Here is a 14,918-nt window from a genome sequence, read left to right as displayed (position 1 = left end):
TAAATAAGAAACACAGAGCCAATGCAGAGATGAAAGCCCAAGAGGTCAGAATAATAGCTAAGAGCTAAAAACCTTACACTTCTCTACTGCTCCTGTCCTTCCCTCAGCAAGAGAGAGGTTTACTTCATGTGTCTCTGTCCTTTTATAGACTTTCTATTCTGCTTTCTCATTGGTTGTATACCCAACCAAGTGACCTCCTCGTCAATGCCCATCTATACAAACCTCCAGGTCTTCTATGATTGTATTGAGATTAAAGGCTTGTGTCTCCATACTGGCTGTATCCTTGAACACACAGAGATCCGCCTAGCTCTGCCTCACAAGTGCTGGGATTAAAGGCGGGTGACACCACCACCCGACTTCTGCTATGGCTTGCTATTAGCTCTGACTCCCAGGCAACTTTATTTATTAACATACAAATAAAATCACATTTCAGTACAAATAAACTATCACCATATTGGGGAGTCAGCCCAGTCTGGTAGGTTCAGATGAGGAAGGTCCAGTCCCCTCCTCCCTGCACCAAGGCTGAGCAAAGTGTCTCATCACAGGTCCTAGGTTCCAAAAAGCCAGATCATGCACCAAATACAGGTCCCAGTCCCACAGCCTGGGGGCCTCCTAAATAGTTCAAGCTAATCAACTGTCTCACTTATTCAGAGGGCCTGGTCCAGTTCTATGGGGGCTCCACAGCTATTGGTTCACAGTTCAAATGTTTCTGCTAGTTTAGCTATTTGTCCCTGTGCTTTTTCCAATCATGGTCTTGATAGATCTTGCTCATATAATCCCTCCTCTCTCTCATCTATTGGATTCCTGGAGCTCCACCTGGGGCTTGGCCATGGATCTCTGCATCTGCTTCCATCAGTCACTGGATGAGAGTTCTATCATGACAGTTAAGATGTTCGGCCATCCGATCACCAGAGTAGGTCAGCTCAGGCACTCTCTCGACTATTGCCAGTAGTCTATAGTGGAGGTATCTTTGTGGATTTCTGGGGACCTCTCTGGCACTCTGCTTCTTCCTATTCCCATGGAGTCTTCATTTATCATGGTATCTCTTTCCTTGTTCTCCCACTCTGTTCCAGATCCAGCTGGGACCTCCTGCTTCCCTAAGCTCTCTTTCCCTGACCCTTGGCCTCCATTACCTCCCCTCACATCCAATTTGCTCATATACATCTCATCCATTTCTCTGACACTGGGTGATTCCTGAGTCTTTCTTAGGGTCCTCCTTACTAGCTGGCATCCTGGGAGCGGTGGGTTACAGTCTGTTTATCCTTTGCTTTACATATAGTATCCGCTTATGAGTGAGTACATACCATGTTTGTCTTTCTGAGTCTGGGTTACCTCTCTCAGGGTGATATTTTCTAGTTTCATCCATTTCCCTGCAAACCTCATGATGTTATTGTTTTTCTCTGCTGAGTAATACTCCATTGTATATACATGCCACATTTTATTTATCTATTCTTCAGTTATTTAGTAATGAAAACAAATCCACATGGGAGTGGCTGCCCTTGAGATTACATATTTTTGTCATGTGAGGAGAAGGAATTCCCCCCATTTTTTCTTCTAGTACCAGAACTCACCTGCAGTGTTGTCATTTCCTCCTTCCTTGGATCAATACTTGCTTCTTTGGTTACTCATTATGGCTGCAGATCTTCCAGGTGTAGACTCCTCTATTTAAATCCCAGTGTTATATGACACTTAGGCATTCCAGTAAGGAACAATTCTCTTCTGAATACTAAAAATTTTAGGTTTCTTTTTGTTTTATTTCAAGTATCAGATAGATAAAAGTGTAAAAATTTGTATAACAGATTTGATCTGTTCTTATTTAAGTAGTGAGGTTGAGGCCAATTCGTTTTTAAGATTAAGATAATATGTATTCTTTAGAGTCTAAAGACTCTTTACCTGTTAACAGAAGCAAAATGTCTTCTTTGTATATTTTAATGGTATTTTTCCAATTTTTTGTAATTCTTCAGGAGAACCCTGTGATCCCACCTTCATCCTGAGCTATGCTCCATGCAATGTCATCTGCTCCATTATTTTCCAGAATCGTTTTGATTATAAAGATCAGGATTTTCTTAACTTGATGAAAAGAATGGAAGAGAATGGCAGGATTCTGAGCTCCTCCTGGTTGCAGGTGAAGTCAAGATCTTTTCATTTTTAGAACACATATATAATCTTTCATTCTCAGAGTTTAAATTCAATATGAACCCAGAAGTAAGATGACCAGACACCACAGTTTGGAATAATATATTATGAAAAGAATATCTGAAAGACATATCTAAGCCAATTGCTATACAAATAGCAAAATTGAATGGCAAATGCAAGGTGAAGCATGCCTGGTGGGTATTTTGTTCCCTGAAATATTGTGTGTTCCCCTAAATAAACATATCTGGGTCAGCGAACAGACAGCCACTAGAACAAAGCCAAAAATGGTGGCTAGAAAATGGGAAGAGTAAGCCATAGCAGAAGTTAGGCGGTGGTGGTACACACCTTTAATCCCAGCACTTGGGAGGCAGAGCCAGGTGGATCTCTGAGTTCAAGGCCACTTTAGAAACAGCTAAGCATGGTGACACACGCCTTTAATCCCAGAAACCCAACCTTTAATCCCAAGGAGTGGGGGCAGAAAGAGAAAAGTATATAAGGCGTGAGGACAAGGAATTAGAAAAGAAAAGCATGTAGTTAGTTAAGCATTTGGTTGGTTAAGCGTTCAGGCTTTGGAGCAACACAGTTCAACTGAGATTCATGTGGAGGAGGACTCAGAAACTTCCAGCTGAGGAAACGGGATCACTGGAGGAACTAGCAAGGTGAGATAGTCGTGGCTGGTTCTGTGTCTCTGATCTTCCAGCATTCACCCCAATAACTGGCCTCAGGTTTTATTTTATTAATAAAAACACTTAAGACTCATACTACAGTTCCCTATCGATTTATTTTCCAACTAATGTCCACAGAATTGTCTGTTCAATGTATTATTGCATTCATATCTAGAAGTGTGCCCAGATGTTCACAGGACATTCTTCTATGCATAATTTTTATCCTATGATCTGCTGAAGCACATTGAGGGGCTAGTCCTGGAGACCCAGGGCTGCAAGATCTTCACAGAAGAGGGCAAAACAGGATATCCAAGAGAACTCCCAGTGAGGGCCCAATATTTATAGTGTAACAGAAAACAGAGGCCTTGAGCCAGACCAATGATTCTTAGTAGTGAACACTTGCAAGTAAAGATATGTGGATAATAGTGGGTACTATATAACTCACTGTGTCACACTACAGCTTCCACAACCCCACTTTTATTTTTTCTCTTAAATATTATTTTATTTTATTTTTTTAATATTTTTTCTTTATTATTATGTGTTTTAAATTTTATACATCAGCCATTGGTTCCCCTGTCCACCCCCTTCTTCCCCCCCACCTTCCCCCCAGCCCCTCCCCTCCATTCCCATGTCCTCCAGGATCAAGGCACTCCTGGGAATTCATTTAAACCTGCTGGATTCAGTACAGGCAGGTCCTGTCACCTCCTTCCAGACTGAGCAAAGTGTCCCTGTGTAAGCCCAAGGTTTCAAACAGCCAGCTCATGCACTAAGGACAGATCCTGGTCCACAGACTGGGTGCCTCCCAAACAGATCAAGCTATTCAATGGTCTCACTTATCCAAAGGGCCTGATCCAGCTGGGGGTTCCACAGCCTTTGGTTCATAATTCGCGTGCTTCCATTGGTTTGGCTATTTGTCCCTGTGCTTTTTGTAATCTTGGTCTCAACAATTCACGCTCTTGCAGACCCTCCTCTTTCTTGACAGTTGGACACCTGGAGCTCCACCTGGGGCCTGGCTTAGGATCTCTGCATCCACTTCCATCAGTTATTGGATTAGAGTTCCAAGACGACTGTTAGGGTGTTTGGCCATCTGATCACCAGACTAGGTCAGATCAGGCTTTCTCTCCACCATTGCCAGCAGACTACAGAGGATATATCACTGTGGATTTCTGGGGACCTCTCCAACACTCTGCCTATTCCTGTTCTCACGTGGTCTTCATTTATCATGGTCTGTTATTCCTCATTCTCCCTTTCTGTTCTTGATCCAGCTGGGATCTCTTGCTCCCCTAAGCTTTCTTTCCCTCAAATCTTGCCTTTCATTACTCCCACTGTCCTCCAGGTTTTTCATGTAGATCTCATCCATTTCTCTGTCATTGGGTAATCTTGGGTCTTTCCGAGGGTCCAGTTTTCTAGGTAGCCACCCTGGAATTGTGTAGCAGTTTAGTCATCTTTGTTTTACATCTAGTATCCTCCTATGAGTGAGTACATACCATGTTCGTCCTTCTGAGTCTGGGTTACCTCACTCAGGATGATATTTTCTAGATCTATCCATTTGCCTGCAAACCTCATGATGTCATTGTTTTTCTCTTCTGAGTAGAACTCCATTGTGTATATGTACCATATTTTCTTTATCCATTCTTGAGTTGAAGGGCATCTAGGTTGTTTCCTGGATCTGGCTATTACAAACAAAGCTGATACGAACATAGCTGAGCAAATGCCCTTGTGGTATGATTGAGCATTCCTTGGGTATATGCCCAAGAGTGCTATAGCTGGATCTTGTGGGAGATGGATTCCCAATTTTCTAAGGAAGCACCATATTGATTTCCAAAGTGGCGGTACAAGCTTGCATTCCCACCAGCAGTATTTTATTTTATTTTATTTGGCGGTGGGGGATGTTGTAAGGGCAAAGGGTGGATGCAAGGGGAGGAGATAAAGATGCATGGTGTGAGGGACACAAAGAATAAATAAAAAGCAAGGTAAAGAAAGAATCACTGTGATCATAGAGAAACCACTAAGGGCTGTGGTATACTTTTGCTTTAAAGACTCTTGGAGCCTCACCCACTTCTGAATACTCATTTCATGTCATAAGCTGGTTTACAGGAGTTAAATATGCACAGGCTACTTTTTTGCTATAAAGTACTTACACAACTCTCTTCACTTCTGCCACCATCTAAAACCTGTCAAGGACAATAATTTACATCATATATTTCAGATTTGTTGCAAATAAATGGTACAAGCCATCAGTGAATTTTCATAAATATGCTTTACACTAAAAAGGATTCAAGAATGTGGGAACTTGATTATGAGTCTTGATCATTTGTTCAGGAATTTATCCCCCAAATCTCTCTACTATCATGTACAATTGCTCCATGCATGAAATAAAATACCCCTTCCTTGTGCTGGACACCATTTTTCATTCATGTCTGAATATATAAACCAAACTTGGTAGTGATAAGTATTATATATGTGTGTGTATTTCCTCAAATCTGTTGGTTAAAAAGTTCTTTGGCAAGGGCTAGAGAGATGGAACAGTGGTTAAGAGTGTACATTGATCTTCCAAAGGACCTGATTCCAATTTTCAGGATCCATGTTAGGTGGCTCAAAACCACTAGATTCAGGGGATCTGATAGTTTTGGCCTCCAGTTACCAACACAGAGATGGCACACACAGTTATTCATACATGCACACACCACACACACAATTAAAAGTAAAACAATGCATCTTACCAAAAAATTCTTGGTCTGATTTTGTAGGTCTGCAATAATTTCCCTTCACTAATTGACTATTGTCCAGGAAGTCATCAAACATTTTTGAAAAATGTTGCTTACAACAGAAGTTACATTATGGAGAAAATAAAAGAACATCAGGAATCATTGAATGTTGCAAACCCTCGGGACTTTGTTGATTATTACCTGATTAAACAAAAGCAGGTAAAATGTGAATATTAATTTATTTTATCTCTTCAGCATTTTGTGGTTAATTGAACACTGAAATGTTTGTCGGAGATGGTTTAAAATTGGTATCATTTGAAAAACAGTTTTAATATTTATTGTGTATTGGGATACACCATATGGATACTGATAAAAATAAAGGCAATTTGTTAACTGGAGCACATTCCCTCTGTTCTTTAAAAAGTGTAGCAGAAGAGAATACAATACAAGGTACAGGTAAGATGGGAAAAATTCTAATCAGGTAGAAAATAACCAACTGTCATGGCAGAATGAAAATTGGCACCTTATATGCACATAGTGAGGCTAGATTTCCTGCATGTCGAGTGGATTAAAATTGATCTGGACATAGTGTTTATTTTAAAATGAGAGATCCAGGAATTAATTTCAGAATCACTGAGTGATGTATGGAGAGTCATGTGGTGGGGAAAAGGATGTTTATGGAAGAGTAAGGCTTTGAGTGTAAGTTCAAGCTAATTTTCACCAAAAGAGGTTAAGGATTGGTATCTACTGGGTATCCTGTCAGCATGATCTGCATTGGCATTGTATAGTTTATTCAAAAGACAATTTTACATTGGATTTCCTGAGGACTCAGTAAAAACCAGCTGAATGTAGATGTTTGGGTTTCATTGTGGGCATGGATTCTACTCCACTGATCTTAGATTGTCCTTTGCTAGCAATTTACTACACTAAATTCTTTATTACTGCAACTGAGTAACATTACTTAATATCCTGGCATCTGAGTCCCCTGATGTTGCTTTCTTTTGACAGGCTATTTGGTCTAGTTTGTGCCTTTTAAATTTGTAAGATTCAGTTCACAAAGACTACTGAATGCAAAGTGATACCTCAGGGCTGAAACCATGTTTAACTTATGGTGGTACTTCATGTGATTACAAAACACTGCAACTACCATCTCCTTCTGGTTGGAAAGCATTTCATTACAATGAAAAAACCACGCCCACCTCCCCACACTATCTGTAGTAGTTGTTAGTGTGATTTCTGTGTGTATAGATTTGCCGATGATGAATGGATCATCTAAACTGACTCAGTATGAGTGGCTTTCAATTTCTGCCTTGCACTTGCATAAAATCTTAGACATTTATCTACATTCACCTTGTTCAATACTTTCTTCTTTCTTTGAAGCAAACTTCGTTTTCATGCATTAACAGCACACTGCACTTATTACTCATAGAAGGATATTCCTGTTGTTCCTACATGTGGCTCCTCTAAGCTACACATATGAATATATGTGGATACGTGTATTCATAGCTTATTTTTACTTCCTCTGTCTATATCCCTAGGACTCGGGTTTCTGAGTGAAATGATAATATTTTTCTTTCTGTTTGTCTCTTTTGAGCAACTGCTAAACAAATTCACATAAATACACTATCCATGTCTATATGGTCCCTTATTTTCCAAATAGATGCCAAAAGGTGTAATTTTGAAAGTTGATTATTCACAGCAACCCAGTGAGTGTGAAGTGGAGCCTCAAGGCAGATTTGATGGGTATTTTCTTAACAAGCAGAGAATGTGGACATCATTTTAGGTACTCTTTGGCATTTATGTGTCTTCAGAAAATTTTTATTCCAATATTTTGGCCATTGCTTTGCTTGCTGTGAATTTATGGAATTGTGTATGTATCTCTTCATATAAATGGCATGAAAACATATGTCCATTCTGTAGGTTGTACTTTTCACGTTCTTCTTTTTCGAGGCACAAGGTTGTACTTTCTTTAAACTAACATCATAATTTTTTATTGGATCATTGTGCTTTTCACATCATGCACCCAATCCCACTGATTTCCCAGTCCCTCCATATCCACCTTTCACCCTTGTAGCCTCCCCCACAAAAGTAAATAAAATAAAATAAATAAAAATTAGAAAAGAAAAGAAAAGAAAAGGAAGGAAGAAAAGGCCCCATTTGAGCCTCTGTCTTTCCCAAATCTCCATCACATTTTTGTCGAAGTGGCATTGGAAGTTATGGTGTGTCACACAGCATACACTTTTGCCAAACAATGTTACTTACAAATGGTCATTGCGATGAGTCGTCAGGCTAGTTCACTTATTGCTGACTTCTGCTACAACATCAATATTGGACCCTCATAGAGACTCTCAGACATCCTGCTGTTTCCTCAGTTATGAAGATCCTGCAACTATGTATCTGCATGCCGGGCCCCTTCACAATTCCAGGGAGGAAGTAGGGTGAGCCAACTCAAAGCCCTGAAGCTGGGCTTGCATGGTAGACTGGCTGGGCAGGGTTGTCACCTCAGGCTGTTCCTCACTCTCATTGCTTCTCCAGTTCTGTCTCTCTTTGTAGCACACAAACCACGAAGCTTCCCTTTCTCACCCATCTCTCCAGCACATGCTTGCTTCTGGCACCCTCTACCAGGCATGTCTTGGTGCTTCGGTCTGTCTGTGAACATCTTTAATCCCAGCAGGGGCAGAAAAGGATCTCTGTGAGATCAAGTCCAACTTAATCTACACAAAGAGTTCCAGGACAGCCAGAGATATATGTTGAGACCCTGTCTCAAAAATTAATTAATTAATATATAAATGGCCAGGCATAAAAGTAGACACCTTTAATCTCGGCACTTGAGAGGCAGAGGCCAGAGATCTGTGTGAGATCCAAGCCAGCTTGGCCTACATATTGAGGTCTAGGCCAGCCTCTGCTACCCAGTGAAAACCTACCTCAAAAAGAAAGACAGACAGAAAGGATGGAAGGAAGGAAGAAAGGAAGGAAGGAAGGAAGGAAGGAAGGAAGGAAGGAAGGAAGGAAGGAAGGAAGGAAGGAAAAAGATATATGTGAACAACCTATATAATCCCAGAAAAGTGAAAGTTCGCATCAATACAGAAATATATGCACATAATATACTCTTGGAATATACTTGTAAACCCAGCACTTGAGGCAACTAACAAAGAATGATATTGAGTTCAGGGCCATCCTGGACTACATAACAAGCCCCTGTGTCTAAAATAAATCAGATGATACCATCTTTATTCATAATAACCAATACCTGAAAAATAAGCCAGTGTCTTATAACAGATAACTGGTCAAAAACATCACTCCTTTTCTCAGGGCCCAGAGAATTCTATGCTAGAGGAGGAAGAAAGATTGTAAGAGCAGTAGAGATGGAAAACACCAAGGAAATTTCCTTCTAGACCCAACAGGACTGATGTACAGTGAACTCATAGAGAATGGGTCTGCTTGCACACCACCTGCACAGGTCTAAGCTAGATAGGGACCCAGTAACGAGAAGGGAAAATACATACTCTCCATCCCTAACCTAGAAGCTATCACCAGTTAATAACCACTTGCAAAGGAATAATTACTTTCCTGCAACAGTCTTTCATGGGCAGATAAACCATACTTACTTAAAGGCAGGCCCCCAAGCTCAGCAGTAGATGGCCAGTACAAAATAAACTCCAGATATTTTTGGACTTGCTTTTATCTCATAATGCTTTGTTTGAGTTAGTTTTGTTTTGATTTTAAAGATATTTTCATAATACATAGAGTTCTTGATTTTGTTTTTATTTATGTTCTATGTGTGCAGACCTGTGTGTCTCAGCATCTTGTATGTTTCTTTATTTTATATTTGTGTTTTAATTTTACATATCAGCCATGGGTTCCCCTGTTCTCCCCCCTCCCACCACACCCCCCATCTTCCTCCCAGCCCCTCCACTCCATTTCCATCTCCTTCAGGGCAAAGACACCCCTGGGGATTCAGCTAAGTCTGGTAGATTCAGTACAGACAGGTCCAGTTCCCTCCTCCCAGACTGTCCCTGTGTAAGCCCAAGGTTCCAAGCAGCCAGCTCATGCACTAAGGACAGGTCCCAGACCCACAGCCTGGATGCATCCCAAACACTACAAGCTATTCAATTGGCTCACTTATCCAGAGGGCCTGATCCAGTTGGGGGCTCCTCAGCTTTTGGTTCATAATTCATGAGTTTCCATTAGTTTGGCTATTTATCCCTGTGCTTTTCCAATCTTGGTCTCAACAATTCATTCTCTTATACTCCCTTCTCTTTCTCGACAATTGGACTTGTGGAGCTCCACCTGGGGCCTGTGGAAGGATCTCTGCATCCACTTCCATCAGTTATTGTATGAGAGTTCCAGCAAGAGAGATAGGGTGTTTGGCCATCTGATCACCACACTAGGTCAGAGCAGGCATTTTCTCTCAAACATTCCCAGTAGTCTACAGTTGATGTATCATTGTGAATTTCTGGGCACCTCTCTAGCACTTTGATTCTTCCTGTTCTCCTGTGGTTATCATTTATCATGGTCTGTTATTCCTTGTTCTCCTTTTCTGTTCTTGATCCAGCTGGAATCTCTTGCTCCCCTAAACTCTAATTCCCTTTAACCTTGCCCTTTATTACTCCCACTGTTGTCCAGGTTGTTCATGTAGAACTCATACATTTGTCTGTCGTTGGGCAATCCCAGTGTCTTTCTTAGGGTCCAGTATTTTAGGTAGCATCCCTGGAGTTGTGTAGCAGTCTAGTCATCATTGTTTTATATCTAGTATCCTTCTATGAGTGAGGACATACCATATTTGTCTTTCTGAGTCTGGGTTACATCACTCAGGATGCTTTTTTTCTAGATCCATCAATTTGCCTGCAAATCTCATGATGTCATTGTTTTTCACTGCTGAGTAGAACTCCATTGTGGATATGTACCATATTTTCTTTATCCATTCTTCAGTTGAAGGGCATCTAGTTTGTTTCCAGGTTGTGGCTATTACAAACAATGCTGATATGAACATAGCTGAGCAAATGCCTTGTGATATGATTGAGCATTCTATTGGTGAAATTATTAAGGCCACTCCACATAGTTAAAAGGGAGGTTTATTTTGTGGGGTAACTTACAAATGAAGGGGTAGGTTGCAGGGTCTGGCAAAGGTATAGCTCAGTCTAGCGGTGTTCTCTGGAGAACTCTGCTCGGTCTACCTCCAGCGTCCAGGGTCACCGAACAAAGAGCGCAACCTCCTCCCGATCCTTGGTCTTCCGCTTCCTCCTCCACCCTGCCTTGTGGGCGTGACCATTACTGAAGCCTCAATGGGGGTTGGAACTTCAAGGCCAATGCTGGGATGGCTATCCACTACAGCATTCCTTGGGTATATGCCCGAGTGCAATAGCTGGGTCTTGGGGGAGATGGATTCCCAATTTTCTAAGAAAGTGCCATATTGTTTTCCAAAGTGGCTGTACAAGCTTGCATTCCCACCAGTAGTGGAGGAGAGTTCCCCTTGCTCCACATCATCTCCAGCATAAGCTGTCTTCTGTGTTTTTGATCAGAGCCACTCTGACAGGCATAAGGTGGTATCTGAGAGTCATTTTGATTTGCATTTCCCTGATAATTAGGGATGTGGAGCAATTCCTTAAATGTCTTTCAGCCATTTGAGCTTCCTCTGTTGAGAATCCTCTGTTTAGTTCTATAGTCCATTTCTTAATGGGACTGTTGGGAATTTTGATGTCTAATTTCTTGTGTTCTTTATATATTCTTGATATCAGCCCTCTGTCAGATGTGGGGTTGGTGAAGAATTTTTCCCGTTCTGTAGGCTGTTGCTTTGTCTTGTTGACCATGTCCTTTGCTCTACAAAAGCTTCTCAGTTTCAAGAGATCCCATTGATTGATTGTTTCTCTCACTGTCTGTGTTACTGGTGTTATAATTAAGAAGTGACCTCCTGTGCCAATGAGTTCAAGACTACTTCCTACTTACTCTCTATCAGGTTCAGAGTAACTGGATTTATGTTGAGGACTTTCATCCACTTAGACTTAAGTTTTGTGCATGGTGACAGATATGGATCTATTTAAAGCCTTCTACATGTTGACATCCAGTTATGCCAGCACCATTTGTTGAAGATGCTTTCTTTTTTCCAATGTACAGTTTTGGCTTCTTTGTCAAAAATTATATGTTCATAGGTGTGCAGGTTAATGTCAGGGTTTTGTCAAATGCCTTTTCTGAGTCTAGTGAGATGATCATGTGGTTTTTTTCTTTGAGTTTGTTTATGTGGTGTATTACATTGATGGACTTTCATATGTTGAACCACCCTTGCATGCCTGGAATGAAGCCTACTTGATCATGATGGATAATTGTTTTGATGTGTTCTTGGAGTCTGCCAGTATTTTATTGAGTATTTTTGCATCAATGTTCATGAGGGAGCTCTGTCTGTAGTTCTCTTTCTTTGTTGCATCTTTGTTTGGTTTAGGAATCAGGTTAATTGTAGCCTCATAGAAGGAGTTGGGTAATATTCCTTCTGCTTCTATTGTGTGGAACAATTGAAAGGGTATTGGTATTAAGTCTTCTTTGAAGATCTGGTAGAATTCTGCAGTGAAACCATCTGGTCTTGGGCTTTTTTTGGTTGGGAGACTTTTAATGACTGATTCTATTTCCTTAGGGGTTATTGGACTATTTAAATGGTTTATCTGGTCTTGATTTAACTTAGGTATGTGGTACCTATCCAGACATGTATGGTTCTTATGCTTCTTCTTTGGCTTTATTTTATCCCATTTATATTTATTTATTTGTTTGTTTGTTTGTTCGTTTGTTTGTTTTTAGAAACTGTAGTGGCCCATTTTTTTTCAGGGTCAGAGAATCTGAGATTGTTCTACCCACCAGGTCTGTGTAAAGGGATGATTTGGCCACAGGTGTGTTTACCAGGTATTTGGAAAAGTCTAAACTTGGCTGTTCAGTGTACTTTGATCTTGCAAGGAGGAGGTCTTTTGCCTCTCCCCTTGGCTTATTATAAAAAGCTCTTTTGAATAAAGAACAAGGCTGTTGGGTACTGACCCAGACCCTCCCAAAGCTATCCTGTGTTTCTGTCTTTCTGGTCATTATCTAGGTCTCTCTTTCTATCTGTCATTTCTTAATTCCTCTCTCCTCCACCTAAGAACCCTTCAAAAGGTGGGAGAAGGTCAGAGCTGATCTTCCTACAGATACCCATTACATACCTGTTTTTTTTTCTTTTTCCCCCTTTTCTATTAAGAACATGTTTTCATTTGTTTTACACAACAATAAAAATCCCCCTATCCCTCCTCCTGCCTCCCCAGCATCCCCCTCCCAATTCACCCCATCTCACACCCAAAAGAAGGCAAGGCCTCCCATTGGGAGGCACATCCAGTAGAGGCAAGTCCAAGCCCTTCCTCCTGCCTCAAGACTGTACAAGGTGTCCCAAAATAGGTAGTGGGCTCCAAAAAGCCCACTCATGCACCAGGGATGGATGATCCTACCACCAGGAGGTCTCCCAAGCACATCAAGCTACACAGCTGTCTCACCAGGCAGAGAGCCTAGTCTAGTTCCATGTAGGCTCCATAGCTGTTGATCCAACTTTCATGAGTTCCCTCTAGTTTGGTTTGGTCATCTCTGCATGTTTCCCTATCATGATTTTGATGCACTTGCTCATAGACTCCCTCTTCTCTCTCTTTGATTGGACTCCTGCAGCTCTGTCTGGTGTTTAGCTGTGGATCTCTGCATTGTTTTCCATCAGTCATTAGAGAAAAGCTTGTGATGACAGTTAGGGTATTCACCAGTCTGATCTCTGGGGCAAGCCAGTTCATTTCAGCACCCTCTCCACCATTACTAGTAGTCCAGCCTGGGGTCATCTTTGAAGAATCCTGGAAACTTCCCTATCACTGGGTTTCTCTCCATCACCATGATCTCTCCCTCTTTCATTGCCTTTCCCCTCCATCCCTATTATAGCTCAACCATCCCATTCCCTTATTTTTTCATCCCCTAGCTACTACCCTCCATTGCCTACCCCTCACCCCCGTTTACTCATATAGAGATATCATCTATTTCCCCTTATCAGAGCAGTCCATGCATCCCTCTTTGGTTCTTCTCTGTTAGTTAGCTTCTCTGGAGTTGTGGGTTGTTTGCTGATTACCCTTTGCTTTATATCTAGTATTCACTTATGTGTGAGTACACACCATGTTTGTACTTCAGAGTCTGAGTTACCTCACTCAGGATGATATTTTCTAGTTCCATCCATTTGCCTGCAAATTTCATGATGTCATGGTTTTTGTCTGCTAAGTAGTACTCCATTGTGTATATGTACCACATTTTCTTAATCCATCCTTCAGTTGAGGGGCATCTAGGTTGTTTCCAGGTTCTGGTTATTATGAATAATGCTGCTATAAACATAGTTAGCAAGTGTCCTTGTGGTATGATTGAAAATTCCTTGGTTATATGCCCAAGAGTGATATAGCTGGGTCTTGAGGGAGATTGATTCCCAATTTTCTGAGAAGCTACTATATTTCCAAATTGGCTATACCAGTTTGCACTCCCACCAACAGTGGAGGAGTGTTCCCCTTGCTACACATCCTCTCCAACATAAGCTGTCTGCAGTGCTTTTGATCCTAGCCATTCTGACAGATATGAGATGGTATCTCAGAGTCATTATTTGCATCTCCCTGATAATTAAGGAGGCTGAGTAATTCCTTAAATGTCTTTTAGCCATTTGAAAATCTTCCTTTGGGAATTCTCTCTTTAGCTCTATAACCCATTTTTTAAATTGGATTGTTTGTTATTTTTATGTCTAGTTTCATGAGTTGTTTATATATTTTAGCGATCAGACCTCTGTCAGATGTAGGGTTGGTGAAATATTTTCTCATTCTATAGGCTATTATTTTGTCTCATTTGACATGCCCTTTGCCTTACAGAAGCTTCTCTGTTTCAGGAGGTCCCATTGATCAATTGTTATTCTCAGTGTCTGTACTATCAGTGTTATATTAAGGAAGTGTTCTCCTGTGTCAATGCGTTCAAGACTATTTCCTACTTTATCTTCTATCAGGTTCAGTGTAAGTGGTTTTATATTGAGGCCTTTGATCCACTTCAACTTGAGTTTTGTGCATGGTGATAGATATGGATCTATTTGCAATCTTCTACATGTTGACATCTAGTTATGTGACATCCAGTTATGCCAGGATCATTTCTTGAAGATGTTTTCTTTTTCCCATGGTAGAGTTTTGGCTTCTTTGTCAAAAATCAGGTGTTCATAGGTGTGTGGGTTGATTTTAGGGTCTTCTGTTCCATTCCATTGGTGCACATGTCAGTTTTTATACCAATACCAAGCTGCTTTTATTACTATACCTCTGTAATAGAGCTTGTTAGAGCAGGTGATGCCTCAAGAGATGGCTTTCTTATACAGGATTCTTTTAGCTATCCTGAGTTTTTTGTTTTTCCA

General features: G+C 40.9%; 1 protein-coding gene across 3 annotated transcripts in view; it reads left to right on the top strand.

Annotated features, from left to right (window-relative positions):
* Positions 1–14,918, top strand: part of LOC118587030 (cytochrome P450 2C26-like) — a 54,820-nt gene that overhangs the window by 12,862 nt on the left and 27,040 nt on the right. For 2 of the 3 annotated variants that reach the window (XM_036192588.1, XM_036192596.1), the window contains 2 exons: positions 1,965–2,125; positions 5,552–5,728. In XM_036192588.1, coding sequence (XP_036048481.1) covers positions 1,965–2,125; positions 5,552–5,728 — 338 coding nt within the window. The remainder of the gene's footprint in view (positions 1–1,964; positions 2,126–5,551; positions 5,729–14,918) is intronic. The other variant, XM_036192607.1, reaches the window with a different exon arrangement.

This window comes from Onychomys torridus, chromosome 1, assembly GCF_903995425.1.
Source record: "Onychomys torridus chromosome 1, mOncTor1.1, whole genome shotgun sequence".
NCBI lineage: Eukaryota > Metazoa > Chordata > Mammalia > Rodentia > Cricetidae > Onychomys > Onychomys torridus.
The sequence above is the reverse complement of the archived record's forward strand: the minus strand, read 5'-3'. Positions and strand labels throughout refer to the sequence as shown.